Source organism: Conger conger, chromosome 2, assembly GCF_963514075.1.
Source record: "Conger conger chromosome 2, fConCon1.1, whole genome shotgun sequence".
NCBI classification, from domain to species: domain Eukaryota; kingdom Metazoa; phylum Chordata; class Actinopteri; order Anguilliformes; family Congridae; genus Conger; species Conger conger.
The window spans coordinates 36712015-36729767 of NC_083761.1; the positions used below are offsets into that span (position 1 = coordinate 36712015).

Below are 17753 nucleotides of genomic sequence, written 5' to 3' on the forward strand. Positions count from 1 at the left end.
TCTCACCATTATAGGTAGCCTTGACCGTTTTTCTGGGCAGTCTGCGCCTCCCTGCCCATTTCACTCTGTCCTCCCTCTTTTCTGCCAATTCCACAATTGTCCTGCAAAACCTCAAACCTTCCCTAACCCATGTCATTTGCCCCTACAAAGACCATGACAACCAGATCCCTCTCTGCCCAAGCCAGGAGCCTGGTGGCGGGCTCAAGGAGATTGGCACCAGTCGGGCAACAAAACTCCTGGTCTAGAATAATAGAGTGCCCCACTATCACCAACTCCCTTGTCCTGGAAGATGAGGCCATCATGGTGCCCTGAGGCTCATCAGTCCTCCCACTTTAAAAGTGACAGACTCATCGGAGCCATTTTCTGCACGGCTATTAAATCAGGTTGGCACAATCGAGGTTCTTTGTTTCCGTACCCGATCACAGTAACAGTGTTTGCTCCAGGCCATGTCATTGCGGCAATGACCTAAAAATCCTAAATGACCTGCTGCGAATTCGATGAACGGGCCCAAAAGACCCCTCCCAGATCAACTTCGAGGTGAAATAAAAACGCACAGCAAAGTGCATTTGTTCTATTTTACAATGAAGGCGGTGCACTTACCGTCTATACTGTCTATTTAACCCCTGTGTCTTATGTAACAATTCTATGAAGTGCCAAACCAGAAATGTGTAAATGATCTCAAGAATTAGATTGTTTATGTTACGTATTATCACTGCTTGATAATATAACTGTTGGCTGAGGCACAAAAAGCAAAAACCCAAACAGGATAGAACATGTGGTCAGGTGAGGTTGAGACAAACACACTTTTTAAAAAATCAGAATTTTTTTGAGTAATGACAACACTATATACAGTATACACCCTAACCCAGAAGTTCCCATTCTGGGTATGCTGGATTTGGTTCCAACCAGTTGCAATTCCAGAATTGTAACAAGAGTTTCCTTTTGTCTTAAATGTTTCCTTTTTAATTCTTAAATCTTTGTATATTAAGATTTACCCTCTTAAGCCTCATTGTGACAGAAATTGCTAAGCCCTCGATGAAGGATAACAGTTTGATGTCCATGTTGTGCTCAGTGTGCTATTTTGCAAACAATTACATAGAGGCTACAAATGTATTTAACACCAGGCTGATTTGTTTGTGCAACCAAGGTACGTGTGCAAGTAGATTTGGCTGAAACTACTCTGGCTACCAACGCTGGATCGAGGCATTACTGGTAGACTTGGAAATGTTCCCAAGATTGGCTTACTTATAATTAGCTAGCTACTTACCTAGCCTAACCAAGTGACAGAAATGGCGATAATCACTGTGATTGGTAAATCTCTAGTGTTAACTTCAACCAACTTTGTTACGAATACAACATGTTAGCAAGCTAGTAGTAATATGGTACTTGCCTAAACCAACCACACTCACCTTCCTGCATGTTGTGGAAGTGAGATGCATGTTCACAGCATCTGTCGTTTGAGGTAGTCTGCGGAGTGCTGACAAACTATGCAACAAAGTACACTGTCCCCGATCCTTGTAAAGATCAGAGGAATTAATCTGCCCCATGCTTGCAGTTCAATGTAGATAAATGAAGAAAATTTTCAATCTAATTTTGAACATTAGTGTTTGTTTTCTGTCACTTCTTATACAGACTAGCTGACCTTGGCAACGAGACACAGGACTGTTGCAAAAGTGAGAAGTGAGGTTTGTATGTACTTGTGCATGACCTGGAACATTCGAAATCGGCAGAATTGTCTGAGTTCCACGACTGTTCTGTTCGTTCCTAGCGAAAAGGGTTATAGGCCTAAAAAGACTGGCTGTCCTAAAGAAGCTGTTGAAGGAGCGAGCAGCTACGCCTTGTTCCACCAATGGCTACCAATAAGACTCAGAGGTGGGCATCCGGTGTGTGCATGGGGTTGTTCACTACTATCTAGCTGCACGGATTGAATTTTCAATTGTGGGATAAAAGCATAGCATGGTGGCTAGGGTTAGTACCTGCAGCCCCCGTCCACTGATTCTGGGACATGATTGGCCAGGGTTGAGAGAGAAAGCAAGGGCGAAGCTGGAGGAAGCGGCCACACTAGGGTGTTTTACATTACATTATTGGCATTTATTTCCCCCGGTGTGGGAATCCCGAAAGAGATTCTCACAGAGCAAAAGCACTTCTTTAGTGTAACAGACACTGGAAAAGGTGTACGAATTGTTGGACGTTAGGTCGATTCTACCACCAACCGATGGGCTGGTGGAGCGGTTCAATAAGATGCTGAAGACAGTGATTTGTATGTTTATTTCCAACGATAAGCTATTAGCTAAAGTAAATGCCATCAAAACTACATTTGCCTGGCTAAGATCTAACTCGATTCATAAAATGCCATCTCATCTAATATAACCTGTTACTGGATAAGATAACACTTTATATTAAGATTGTAATGTTCATGGAATAGTGGAATTACAGCTGGCTGCAATTAACTTGGGTGCTAAATAGTGCTCAATTGGGTTAAGATCTGGTGATTGACTTGGGCAGTCTAAAACATTGCACTTTTTCTCCCTAATTAAGTCCTTTGTTGCACTGGCAGTGTTTTGGGTCATTGTCCGACAGCATGATGAAGTTCCTCCCAATTAGTTTGGACACATTTCTCCGTAAATTGGCAGACAATGTTTTTGTAGATTTCTAAAACAATCCTGCTGCTACCATCATGAGTTACATCAATAAACATTAGAGAGCCCACTCCAGAAGCAGCAAGCCATGACACTTCCTCTACTATGCTTCACAGATGAGCTTGCACATTTTGGATCAAGAGCAGATTCCTTCTTTCTACAAACGTTGGCCTTTCCAACACTTCAGTAAATGTTAATCTTGATCTCATTAGTCCATAAAAGTTTGTTCCAGAACTTTTGTAGCTCATCTCGGTACTCCTTTACGAATTGTAATCTTGCCTAACCACTGATGAGTGGTTTATATCTTGCGGTATAGCTGCTCTCCAAGTCTTCAAGATTGAGATATCTTCAACCCTGCCCTTTGGAGATTGTCTGTAATGTCACTGACTGATGTTTTGGGGTGTTTCTTCACAGCTCTCACAATTTTTCTATCATCAACTACTGTCGTTTTCCTTGGTTGACCAGTTCAATATCTGTTGTTCAATGTCTGTCAGTACATCAGCGGTTTCTTTCTTTTTCAGGACATTCCAAGTTGTATCCCCAATGATTACCCATCTTTTTCTAAGCTTCAAAACTCATCCGGTCCCTCTTGGCAGCTATCTGACTCCAGAGCAACAGGCAAAGGTTCCGATTGCAGTAAGACTTTGCAGATGTATTTTGTAAAATGAGCTTTTATTGCATGCTACATGCGCCACTGTATGCAGGAATGCACCCCGGCTGTATTCTGATGGGGACATAAGTGGCAAGGGCACGGCTCACGAGAAGGAAGCATCTGAGGACCACGACTACTAGTTAAGACAACGTTTCCTATTAGTCGAGGCAGTTAAATGTGTGCTCTTTTCAGCAGTAGGTGTCGGAGACAGGGGAACCATGGACAATATAGCTGTTGTTCGAGATAGACAGGGCTTGCTTGGATTTCTTTTGCCTTTATTTTTACCCGGAACCCTTGAGGGTGGCGGCCGAAGACCTTTTTGTTGATAAGTTTGCTCACACGCTCTCTCTCCCTTCCCCATTCCTGTGAAAACTGAAAACACTGGAGCAATCTGGACTTTCAATATCTCCCAAAAGTGTCCAGCTCATCTAACCTCCCAGGGGTGTCAGTGTGTGATACCAAGAATCCCAGATTCAAGAATTGCAGTGATTGATTACATCTAGGGGGCACCCAGTGTCCAAAAGAACCATGAGACTTCCATACCAACAAACTCTTTGGAAGGTTGGTATGAAGACCGCTCTTACTGAGCATAATAAACAAACCAAGCATCTGGAGTTTGCCAAACATCATTGAAATTATGACTGGAAAAGAATGCCATGGCCAGAATTGAACATTTGGCCATACATACCATAGACATATTTGGTGGCAAAAGAGGAATACATACAAGGAGAAGCACCTACTGTCAAATATGTTGGTGGTCATTGATGTTTTGGTGATAGTGGTACAGGGGCACTATATAAAGGGCACTATCAATGGCATAATACATTCAACAAAAATAATCAGAAAACCTGGTTGCCTCTGGAAGGAAGCCAAGACTTAGTTGCAGTTTAAATGTCCAGCAGCACAAAAATCCACGTTATTATGTTATAATATAAATGTTCGGCATCTCATTCTGCGGAATTAAATCCCATCAAAAACCTGTGGTCAGAACTGAAAAGGGCAGTTCAAGGACATCAATGATCTTGAAAATTCTGCATGGAGGAATGGTCAAAAAATCTGCCCAAATGTGTCCGCGAAACTTATCACAAATTACACAGATGCAGTCCAATTTCCACGGGGGAATTGTGGTTAACTCGGGTCATTTTTTTAAAGAAATATGCACAATAAATTCAGCAATCACATGCAACAGTTGACAACACCAGGAGGCATGGTCATCCTCGTCAGCAGTTTTGAAAGTTCAGTCCATTTAATATGCTATTGATATTTTTTTAACCAAATGATCTTATGACTTAAGAGCCAAGAACAAAACAAATGTAATCAGGACAACAACTTACAAGTGGGCTACATTATGGGGTTATTGTTGTCTAAAATCAATCAAATATAAACCACACAAATAAAATGAGATATTTCTCATCTTACAAAATAATAGGTTAATAAATACAAATAATTGTTTCACAAATAGGCATACAATCTCCACCCAACAGACAAATGTAATAAAACATTAAAATTTCTTGACAATGACACTCTACCTTCCCCTCAATTTAAGAGGCTGTTGTAAATTTTTTATCTTACTAATCTTAACATGAATTAAAAAGTGATAGTATGTATAAAACGATGCATGTACAGGTGTACATTTTATGCAGAATTGAACAAGCACCAACTTTTGCCTGAGCCGTAAAAGCCAGCCCGATTCAAAGTTTCTTGTTAGCAACAGCTTCCCCACCACACTCACTGTATGATCAACTCGAATGAAGTTATGAAAATTCGGTACGGATCACGTACTTTATCTACACAAAGTTCTTATAAAAAAACCATGCTTCACCATCGGGATCTCATCAGAACAGAGAATCTTTTTCCTCATGTTCTCAGAGTTCTTTAAATGCCATTTGTCAAACTCGAAGCGTCATATGCCTTCAGTCTAGCCACTAAAAGGCCTGATTGATGCCATGCTGCCAAGATGGTTGTCCTTCTGGCAGGTTCTCCCAACTCTGCAAAGCTCTGTTCGAGTGACCATTGGGTTCTTGGTCACCTCCCTGACCAAGGCCCTTCTTGCCCGTTTACTCAGTTTGGCCAGACGGTCAAATCTAGGAAGAGTCCTGGGGTTCCAAACTTCTTCCATTTCCTAATTATTGAGGCATTACGCTCCTGGGAACACTCAAAGCTTTAAAAATGGTATCCTTGCCCTGATCTATGTTGTCATAATTGCATCGTAAGGGTTTACAGAAAGCTCCTTTGACTTCATGTTCACTTAGTTTTTGTCCGAACATGCAACGCAAATTGTGGGACCTTATGTACACAGTACACGTGTGGCTTTCTAAACTATGTCCAATCAATTAAATTTGCCAGAGGTGGACTCGTCAAGTTTGACAGATCTCAAAGATAATGCAAATAGGATGCAACCGACCACAATTGAGTGCTACAGCAAAAGGTCTGAATACTTAGGTAAATTAGATTTCAGCTTTTGACTTAAAACATTTGTAAAAATGATGAGGGAAAGACTCGTCATCTTAGACTGGGGTGGTTTCTCTAATTTGAAGTGAGTACATGCAACAGAAAATATGTTTATAAGTTGTTTTTATGGAAGGGCTTCGTTGCATACTCAACCACTAGTTTGAGGCTTAAATAAATTGTAGGGGTTGCAGAGTTCCAAAAAAAGGATTGAACCAGCATACAGTAATGGTTTTCACCAAGATATACACAAATATAATTTTGTAAAAAACCAAAAAAGGTTAGTGTAGCCTTCCTAATAGGAGAAGTTGAGCATCCAAACTTTGCATTGAGGAAGTTAAAAGTTAAAGGATTTGAAATGCAATTCAAGATGGCAAGTTATTTTCTGGACTAGCCTACAAGGTTTTGAAGAATTCAAAGCAAAGATGTAACAGCAAAACTACAGTACGTTATAAAACGCATGCATCCTTCACAAATGAATCTACTTTTCTTTCCTCGTTTTGAGTGTATAGACTGACTACAGACTGAGACAGAGAACCAGTTAACCAAAATGGACACTTAATCAAAACAGTCAGTCTTAACGGTTAATGTTTTTTTTTTTTCCATATTTACAATTATCCTGCATTATAGCGTTATATAATAACTTGAGAAAAGTTTTTTTGTTTTTAAGAGTGTTCTATATTCGGATAAAAGTTATAGGTAGCCTAAAGAAGTGGGGTCGTAGAGTAGCCAAATTAACATGAATGTTAAGAAACATCTGCAAAAATTTGTGCAGTATAAAATATGTTGCATCAAAAGTGCCATGACAAATTTCTAGATGAAGGAAAACCAAAGTGATTCTCTAAACCGTTAAATGTGACCGCGATTAAACCAGAAAAGAGCACAGCTGGTCAGTTTTAAGATTAAGTACATATTGCCTCTTAATTGTAGCTAAATAAAGGCTTTCTTAAGCCTTTATGTCAAGGGCCAGAAGATACCAGCGCACAAGATAATTACAGTGGAGGCTATAGCAAAAATAAAGATAAAATCCTACCTTCTTTCCATCAGTAATGTTGCTTTTTCCACTGATGACTGACCTCCCTTACAATGGCGGCATTTGCTATATGACTAACATGTTCATGGATGGGGAAAAAAGCTGTCCTGCAAGCTCACAGCATAATGAGGCACACAGCCCAAAACATCGCAGCTCATCTTAGATTAGAATCAGAAACATCACTTGAATTTTTATTGCCTTTGAAAATAAATTCAATGCGCCGCCTTCTAAGCCGCATCGTCTCAAGGCTCAGACCATGATTCCAAGGTGATCAGGGCGCTTTTGTTTGTGGCAACCCTCCCTGCCGAGGCCCCCTCAATCATACAATTAAAACAAGCCAGTGGCCTTGAACAATAGCAGGCTTGCCATAAATGTTAAAAAAAAAAGTTCCTTGTTACATTTCTTAACCAGATGAAAACAGAGAAGCTTAATACACAGTAAAACATACTTTGCAGGCTTCCTACATCAGCGTCACTTGGCATATGGTAACTAAACTTGAAATGCGAGGTTCTGGCCGGACCCGAATTTGGCATTGTAATAATTGAATAAATTATTTACGAGAGATAATTTTGGTTGTTGCTATTCTTAACCAAAATATCTACTATAGTCTAAAAAGTTTGGAAGTCATAGACCAAGTGGTGCTGATATAGTAAGCAATCAAATATTTGGAAAAATGACTGGTGATACACTGCTATAGACATGTTTTTTTATCAAACAAATTCATTGTTCATTTATTTATTTTTTTACATCCTCATGTTCTTCCTGGGGACACCCCTGTTGTGCAGTAACATATCTAATGTGCTTATACTGAAATGTATTGTTTTGGCTGTGGTCCAGCCTATAGCATGCATGTATAGCCTATTCTAAAAACAGATTTCTGGTTCAGATTAAATTTCAACAGTTAAACCCATTACAGACTAAGGTGCTCTATAGAAAACCTATAGAAAGGGCTAGGAATCGCAATACATTTCAATGATCGTGTCTCTTGAAAAACAGTCATATGATCAAAAGCAACCGTAGCATCCGCCTGTTAAGGGAGATGTAATGCACAGGTCGCATCCGCCCATAAGGGGTTAACCCAACCATGAAAATACTGAAAATGCCCGTTCCTATTCACTGCAATCTTGCAGTGCAGTCTCAGTGCAGTGTCTGAAGTCTTCTGCAGAGAGAAAAGTGTTCTCTTGGACAGGAGTTTTTCCTCATCTCCAACTGTAGAGGTCCTCCTTTGCCTACTAGTCCCTTTGTGCTCCAGTGCTCTCTTCCTGCTTAATGATGTTCCAAATAGTTTATTTTGTATGTTTATTTTTGGTTTAGCCAAGGTGTCAATGTGGCTGCGTTTCACTTATTTCCCAGCCTAATAATGACTTCCCCGACAGTCACTGGCACCACTCTGGTCCTCATGTTGACTAACACCAGACTCCGATGGCAATCAAAGGCCTAGAATCAAGGCTAGATGCTGAAATCTCTCTTATGCCTGGACTAAGGAAGTGATTGAAAACACTGGACTTATCAGAACAGCCGAGAAGCCAACTGTCCAATTACTTTTGGTCCACTAATTCAGGGGGTGGGGGGTCATGTATAAAGAGGGATGTAATTCCAATATGGACCAAACGATATGGCCGTAAACATCCTTAAATTAAACGATCTTTAGCCTCAGTCATCGATTCAAATCCAATGGGCCGGAGTACAGAGCTAAAAGCAGAAATTGCAGCACTGTCCAAAATACATACTGACAGTACTGTATATTTTTCAGTTCATGAAGTACCCTGTTCAAAACCCAGTACCTTTGCTTTGTTATTGCATTGCTCTACTAACTGAGCCATAAGACTCATATGTTGATTTTGATTATGATGCAGTAACTATTTAACCTATTTGACTTAAGAGTTTAGCATTGGATTAAACCCCAGAAAACCTCATTGCAAATACACCATCGATCAGTTTAGTTTAAAAAAAATGGTATGCTGTGTACCAACACAGTTTGCGGATAAGCTCTGTGAAAAGTGTGATACGAGATATGTAGTCCCAAATAGAACACGGGTGGATGTTGGAAATGAAGCATGCTTTGGAAAAGATCCAAATCTGCAAGTTTAGAAGGTTTGAATCTGCACAGTGGTAAGTATACGTTTGATGTAAAGTTGACATACTGTAGTAGCAGTGGCCAAAGATCTGTGCTGATGCACCTTGAGGGAGAGCAGGCTGATGGCGTTCGGATTCATCAATTTAATTTCCTGTCTTTTGAGGCTTTCGGCAAATGCTAACATTTCACATCAAACATAATTCTGTGATTAATATGTACTGAAAATCGGCAAGATAATTTGTCAATAGCACATCATGAACAGTACAATCGTCGGTTCACATCAGAGATGAAAAAAGCACACCATACACTTACAGGGTGTCTGTAGAGACTCTCCATCTTGCCTGGGTACTTGTCAAACTAAGACACAAAAGAAAAGAAAAAACCCCACTTTGGCATAACTGGAAATAACAAGTGGTACATACAGTACAGTCCATAAGTATTTGGATAAGGACACTTTGTTGTTTAGCTCAGTACTCCAGCAAAAAAACAGTTGAAACAAAACAATCAATAAAGCGCAGACTTTCAGCATTAATTTTCCTAAATGGGTGAACCATGTTGGAATTACAGCCCTCTTCATACATTGTCCCCCTTCATTGCAAATACAACTAAATATTGAAGGCAGGGCACCAGACGCACTTTTTACATTGGCTGTACTGATACACCATTTCTGTGTTATGGATGTCCTTAAATTAGCTTAGATTTTTTGCAGAAAAATAACTATTTAAATCCAACAGATCCTGACACAGACCACTCATTCTGTGGGAAATTCAGAAATATGCGCTTTTTCCAATCTCATGACTGTACATTTAATAAAATTTTAATTATACCTCAAAATTCTAAATTTCGACCCATAAACTTGGGGGAGACGCATGCTAACACGAATTATGCATATTGAACATTCACAAAAGTGCTCAATACCGTGCTAATGGCAAACAGTTGATGTCTACTTAAGATTAGATTTAAGATTATTTTAAGCTCTTGCATTTAATTTTGAATGAGCTGGTAAGACTGTGGTAACTTCGGCAGATGCGTTCACATTTTTTGCAATTGCATTATTTCCATTTTGTTTACCCCTTTAAATTCAATGAATAACTGTAGGGGAAAATTCACAGAACGAAAGATCTCCCTCCTAAAAGCATGATAACCAATCACAAGTCAAAATCAGACTCCACCTTAGTGAGCAGGCTGGTTCCTCCAAAACTCTCGACGATGTGTGCTAAAAGTTCATCAATATATCTGTATTAAAGTATGATATGTACCCTGTACAGTTTCAAACTGATTAACTGCTAAATTGTGCTAGGATTACACAGTGAGCCCAGCCAGCTGGCAGGGGGGGGCCGTCTTGAACTGTGTAGACCAAACTGTCAAGGACACGGGCAGAGCAAGATATGACTGTACAGGTGATTTCTCCGGGACTCTCAATGTTTTATGCCAGGAGTGTATCTATTTGACCTAGAATCTTAATTATAGCTGAGCTTATGAAAACGCAAGAAACCACAGTGAAAACTGTTGAAATGAGAGCAAAGAATAATTAATCAAATGTTTAGTATGTCTGTATATTAGAAAAGTATATTAGAAGTGAATATTAATGTTTAGTTTGTCTGTATATTTTCAATGATTACTGCGGCTTAGTTCGTCTTATAAAAGCGAAAGATACAGAGTGACGTGTATGGATGACGTGTTAAGAGGGAGGCCATCCAGAACTTTATGAGGTCTGGTAGTTTGCCAAGAGCAGGTGCGGGGTGAAGTGAGGACACGTAGTTGGCAGAATGCCCTGAACTTTGTACAGAGTTGGCAGAGCATAAGGACCGTTGGCAATTTTCCACAATGACGTTGTGGGAGGAGCGTTGGGAGGAGTTACGATAAGAAAAGTGTGGGTGATTTGCCAGAATGAGGTTTGAGGAGGAGTTGTAGGTGGAGTAACTGTGTATAAAATGGGTGTACAAATGACAGTTGGGGTTCAGTTCTGGAGAGCTGATCCGGCTTTATGCACGTGTGCTAATAAAGTCTGATTTTCCTGAAGATCTTGCTGCCTGGTGTCGTCTTTTCCCTCACGAAGATGTATTTCAACAAATTGAAGATTTGGACTCTGTCGTTTCCTAGACACGACATAACAAAAGGGCTCAATGCAACTGTATGACACTAACTACAGCTACATAAACATACGGTGAATTGCTTTTGTGAGTGTTCGCTTGCCATATTCGGTATATCCTAAAAAGTTTCTGGAAACAAGTAGCCTAGCAACAATTTTAGATTTGCATAACCAGCTAATGTTATATTCACCAAAATAAAACAATCTTCCTTTTACAGTGGAAAGTTAGCAAGCCCAAGTACCCTTGCTCATATGAGTACAGCAAAGTTACATGGAAATACATGATACCTTTAGTGTGATACAGCTAGCAAATGCCAAAAAAGTTCCCCCTCAATGTATGAAATTGTTTGTGTAAATATTTGTTTCGTAGATTTTATTTAGTTTGTTCAGAAGTGTTTCACCATTGTTCCAGCCGAGTAATTTCTTCTAAATGCAATACACTGCAGATACACAAATGGGTAATTTATGCATAACAGGGGGAGAGAATGTTTATTGTTGTTGATTGTTGCATCAGTAGTTTGTTGGCATCCATAGTCAGGGTTCGTGCAGTGTGTATAAAATTGTTTGCTCTCCTAAATTCTTTTTGAATAAATTGTCTTTCCCTTTTCTTTCCTCAGCAATTCCATGCTCGTTGGCTCTCCTTTGTGCTCTGTTGCCCTCTCCTCTGTTGCCCAGTGCTGCAAGTCCTTCTCTGAAGAGGCCACGCAGACAGGGTGCCAGTAAGAGGTCTCTCCCACAGTGATCTGGTGCCCAGGTGGCAGTAGTGATGAAGGGGCCATACCAGGGCGCAGAGACTAGGAGACAGGTGCCCCTCCGGCTCGTCATCCAGCTCACCCCCTCCACCCAGAGGGGGTACAAGCCTAGCTATTTCAGTTGACATTCTCACTGCACATACTTTGTTTAATCTGAGTCAAGCGAGGAAACAAATGGTAGGGAAACTCAACCTTGCATCCTACAGATTATGGTGGTCATAAGATGAGGTGAGTAAAACATAGGCATGCCTTTAGCACAAGGGAGATGCCTACCCAGGCTCCCAACTGCATTACAGCCTACCTAGGCCTGGAAGGGTAACGTGATAATGAGACACATCTCTTGATTCCACAGCAGGAATACTGGCCCCAACACTAGAATACACAAAAGAAACTCTGAAGCAGGATTACTTTAAGAAGAGACAGGAACCCATAAAACACATAAACCGTACTTCAAGTGAAGCAGAACGCCTACCGAGGCTAGAATACACAAAACATTATGGCTCAAATGCCCCTGACCAAACAGGATTATTTATAAATTAGCGAGAAGTGCACACAAACAGCCACGCAGGTATCAAACACAGAAACTCCCGGCCACCGAGAGTCACAGAGCTCTCCAACCGAGCGGGACGACCTCCAAACACTGCATTTAGACTGAGTGAAAACAGCAAACATACATTAATATTGACACTGCTACAAAAACGCTTCAAGGCTCTACCGCCAGTGTGGAAGACCTAAGGGAAAGGGAGATAAAAACGCGAACAGCCACAAAGATCTCCCGTATGGGCTATCAGAGATTCGCAACACACCAAACACGTGTTTAACCTAACGTTACAAATGAAACAGACCTGCACCAAGAAGGAAATGAAATGCATCCCAGCCAAGAGAACCACGCGGAAGTAAACTTACCCACCACTAAGACCTCAAGTAACGAAGGAGCAAAACACTCTCTCCGAGGGTTGTTACCTTCGACAAGCGGTTAGCCTCAGTGCAATACGTACAATAACAATGTAACACTAAACCATGACGAGAACAAAAACACTGCATTTTGAATAAAGAGAAAAAAGAAACACCTCGTTATAAAGAAACAAATGTAAAGCGGCTGTCAGCCTTGGAAACAGTACGCCACGGAAAAACGACACTTGCCTTAAGCCACAAGAAGTCTGAGCCAATCATCTTAATTACTCAATTACAAAGTGGTCACACTCTGGAGGACTGAAAAGGACACTTGAACACACCCAGGGCAGGAGATCAAACTGCCAACCTTCCAATTGCCAGACAACAGCTCTTAGCTAATTTCTCCCCATAGATGCCATGGGTATCTTTCCTGGTGATGCTCTGCCAGGCCTGTACTGCAGCTCTCTTCAGCACCCACCTTTCAGTGGATTTACCTTCAGTGTGGTCTTAGTTAAATGCATGTTCAGTTGGATTGAGGTCAAGTGCTTGACTTGGCAAGACAAGAACATTAACAAAAAAAAAAAATCCTCTGTTGGCTGGATGTTTTGGATAATTGTCCTGCTGCATGATGAAACATCCTCAAATCAGTTTTGATATATTTGTTTAGACAAGATGTTTCTGTACACTGCGGCCTTCATCCTGCTGCTGCCACCAGCAGGGACATCAGAGGGACATTTGGAGTATGATGTATAAAAAGGGCTGTAATTCCTACGTGATTCACCTAATATGGATGTAAAAACCCTCAAATTCAAACTGAAAGTCTAAACTTTAACCAGTGAGGTTTTATTTGTTTGCTGGAGTACAGAGCAAGAACAAAAAATGGGTCAATGTCCAAATATAAAATGGAACGCATTGCATTTGTAGTAAGAAATAATTTTTTCAACAAACACTTCCAGCACAAGGACAGTTTCTCATCAGTCAATTTAGCACAAGACAGCCCAATCATTTCAGCTCTCGAGACTTACTCCATATTACTAACAGAATATTTCCAAAGACTTACCAGAGGAGATGCTGTGGCAGATGGGGGCAGGAAAGGGGTGAAGTGTTGGTGTGTGTGGGTGTGCTGGTGGTTGTGCTGGTGGAACTGAAAGGCCAAAGGGGGGATGGGTGGCTGGGCCTGAGACACACATCCAGAAGCCCCAGGTCTTGAGCTGGATGCCAAGGGACCCCCTGATGCTGCTGGTGCTGTACCCCCGCTCACCTGGTTTCCACCTGCACTCCCTCCTCCATCTCGCTCTACATTTTGTGAGGTGAGGAAGCGAGAGTTAAGCTCTGCAAGGAAAAAAAAAAAGGGGGGGGAAAAAAGAAAAGAAAAAAGGTACAGTTTAGACACCAGGCAAACATGACCAGACCATTGAAACTACCAACTCCTGTCTTTAATATTAGTGTGTATTCAGTACAGGATGATTTACAAATGATCTGTGACTCAATCACATTAAGCATTTTCAAAAGGACACACACATGGTAAAGAATGTCTGAACACTTGCAAATGCAAATGGCTCAATCAAATGCAATTAAAACTCATTTAGCACAAAATCACACAAAATTCATTCATTACAATCCTGTGATGAAGCTGTTACTTTAGGGTAAGTGCATTGGTTGATACTGACACTTGTAAGCAAACAGTGCAGTGGTGTACACCTGTGAGGGCAGCAGCAGTAGAGGTGGTCATGCCTGTGGTTGGGTGCGAAGGGACCTGCAGGAGAGGTGGTGGAGGGGGCAAGCCTGGGGATGGGCTGAAGACAGCCCCTGAGCTTGGATGGGATGGAGGCCTCATTGAGCCTGGGAAGCCAGGACCACACCCTAGGGACAAGGCTATATTCATAGAAGGTGTGGGGGGACGCAAAGATGAGGCAGAAGAGGACGGGGGCTTGGTTGAGGTACTGTTCCTGAAAATTGAGAAAATGTTGTTTTAAGACATCATGCAGTTTTATATTCTAACAAAGGTTTTTGGGGGAAATTCCATTTTGTGCTTTTCATGGGAATTATATTTCACTTATTTCATGTCATTTAAATTCACTAAATGTAATTTTGTTACCCATACAAATTAGTATGAAATGTATGTGTCGAGAAGCACATAGTAAAGTAGCATATAAAAAAATTCATTAATAAAAAAAGATAAAAAATATAATAATAATAATAATTTACACAACAAATGGGTTTATAATGGGAACTGAAGGGTTTGCTTTAGAGTGACTAACCTGTTATTGAGGCCAATAGTGAAATGAGCGGGTCCAGAGTAGTTGAGAAAGGGCTTAGGTTTGGGCTGTTGTGGACTTGGTGCACGGCGCTGAAAACGGCCATCACCATTGAGCTGACCAGGTACAGTTCCAGTAGCAGAGGAGCAGGAGGCAAAGGTGGGCATGCATGAAGAAGCAGATGTAGAAGAGGACGACAAGGAATCTGGGTATGGGGGTTCAAGGCTTCTCTCCTGGCTTCGATGGAGACCTGAAACGCGGGGTGTGACCGAGAGCCGGGGTAGGCCACCGAGAGTTGATGAGGGTGAGTAGCTTTTGGTCACAGAGGAACCCATGATAACAGGGCCAGGCTTCAACACTGCAGCGAAAAACAGACATGACACATTAGCCAGACAGGTGAAACTTGACCGAGAATACAATCACTACAACTCCAGATGATTTCATGACTGGTATAAATGCAAATACTACAAAATGACCACTACATTACATTACAAGGCATTTAGCAGACACTCTTATCCAGAGTGATGTACAACGAAGTGCAGATCAAAAACGTACAAGTGGGAAGAGGACCTGAAAGGACAGTACGGTTCTGAGTCCTAGTGTGACCATAGAGACCATCAGAAACCTTGAAGAATACATCAACTTACAAACTAGCATACCACAGTTGGCAGCTAGAATACTCTGAGTACAACAATACAAAAGCCAATACAAAACACAACAATATCTATATAACTATAAGTGCCATTAAACAATGCTCGATTCTTCCTTGATATGCATTTCCGAGTCTTCAAAGTAAGTTATTTTCTAATGAAAATCAGCTTTAAATTGGGGCCATGAAAATTATGAATAAATACCTGTTCGGCTGCAGAACTTCACCAGGATGAGATTTATAAGACATTCACCCCTAGGCTCAGATTTATTTATTTATTTATTTATTGGATATAAAGTGATACAAACATTTATTGGGATCCTAAACTGAATGGAATTTCTGAACATGGAGTTGACTTCTAAAGTCAAACAACCTTGTAAACCATTTGAAAGATTTCTAATGAAGACGTGATGACATGAACTCTTCACTTTTAGCCAAGATGACACATTGTGCAGTGTTAAGTGATTACAGTATTCCACCGACATAAAAATTCCTAGTTACATGCAGTTCCACAAAATCTGTGCCTCCAACTCAGAAAAAAATAATTTCTGCAGGAAAGTGTTGGAGGAATTTCTGCAGGAGGAGAGTGTTGCAGGGAGAGTCATTTGCTTGCAATGACTGCTTGAAGTCTGCGATTCACGGACATCATTAGTTGTTGGGCGTTTTCTCTGGTGATGCTCTGCCAGGCCTGAATTGCAGCAATCTTTAGCTCATACTTGGCTCAGCGGCTAGTCCCCTTAAGTTCTCTTCAACATATGAAAGTCATGCTCAATTGGGTTCAGATGGGGTGATTGACTTGACCATTTCTTTGCTTTGAAAAACTCCTTTGTTTCCACACCTGAAGATCGATCTGTTGTACAGGTGTTGGGGGATTTATCTTTATTATGGAGAAAATTATTTTGTCACTAGCTGTGGATGTCTTCCCTTTGGACAATTAGTAAGCTACCCAGTGCTCTCTTCTTAATTATGTTCCAAACATTACAGTAAGCCTAACGTTCAGTCAACGTCTAAGTTTTATGCTCGTTTCTCAGTCTCAATGGCTTCTTTGACTTTCATTGGCACAAAAAACCACAGACACTGTAGCTCTCCAGAACCAGGCTTGGAGACCACTGATTTAGACGAACCATGGTAAATTTGATATTTAAAATTAAAATAAAATAAAATAATAGATTTTGTGTGTCTGACTTTTCCACACACAAATTCCTTCCATAGTAATGTCAACCATAATGATCATGTTCCAAACCATTTATTTTGGTAAGCATATTTTCTGGTGTATGTCTTTTCTTATTTCTGTTATGGAGTCTATTATTGGTGCTGACAAACACCAATAACAGACTCCAAAGGAAATGCAAAGCCAAGAATCAAGACTAGATACTGAAAGGTCTTATACCTGCACAAGGGAGCAATTGAATATATCAGAGTAATCAGAAACAGTGAAGAAGCCAACTACTGAATTACTTATGTGATCCTTGTATGAATATTTTAGGTCACCAAGATACAGCTGTATGACAGTCTGCACTAACTTCACATTCATTGTTTAATTTCAAATCCAATGTGCTGGAGTAAAAAACAGGAATTGTATCAAAGCAAAGTAATCATCCAAAAAAAGTACCGAGTTCAATTAGGCAATAGGATATGATTTAATATTCAATAGAACAAGCAGCGCAACGGCTACAGAACTGCAGACTCGCAGCCTGATATTGCGTACGAATACATATGTACATGTTATTTAATTGCCAAGAAGAATGTGGGTAACGGCCAACACCAATTGCCCATAAAATGAAATTGTGAACACCGTTCGTACAACGTAATGTTAAGTGAAACCGAACGATTATGAACAACCACACTGGTTATTAGGGGTGTAACGATTCACTGATAAGGATCAGAAACCGATTTTAACGTTAAAGATGCGACTACATCGATACGCAGACCCATAGATCAATCTAAATGTACCATGAATTGGTCGTTTCCCGTTATGAATCTGTTGACTGACACTTTGCTGCTAATTGACACGGTTTACAGTGCACCACCAAATTTAAAATCTGGAAGACAGTTCAGAAGGATTTTATAAGGAAGGAAATTAGACAAAAGTCTGGCCATTTGTAAGGCGTGTAGAACAGCGATTAAGTACAGCGGTAGCACGACAAATCTCAGCACTCACCTGGTGAAACCTATGCAGGTGACGAGGAATTTATGGACGCTAGTACAGCCAGCACAAGCAAGAATATGCAAGACAGACACGGATATAAAACACTTTTT

At 40.7% G+C, this 17753-nt stretch overlaps 1 protein-coding gene across 4 annotated transcripts in view; it reads right to left on the reverse strand.

Moving 5' to 3' along the window:
* Window positions 1-17753, reverse strand: part of fbrs (fibrosin) — a 74304-nt gene that overhangs the window by 34920 nt on the left and 21631 nt on the right. For 2 of the 4 annotated variants that reach the window (XM_061232938.1, XM_061232941.1), the window contains 4 exons: window positions 14849-15203; window positions 14289-14536; window positions 13648-13919; window positions 9162-9206 (listed from right to left, as the gene is read on the reverse strand). In XM_061232938.1, the coding sequence (XP_061088922.1) occupies window positions 9162-9206; window positions 13648-13919; window positions 14289-14536; window positions 14849-15203 (920 nt within the window). The remainder of the gene's footprint in view (window positions 1-9161; window positions 9207-13647; window positions 13920-14288; window positions 14537-14848; window positions 15204-17753) is intronic. The other 2 variants (XM_061232939.1, XM_061232940.1) reach the window with 2 other exon arrangements.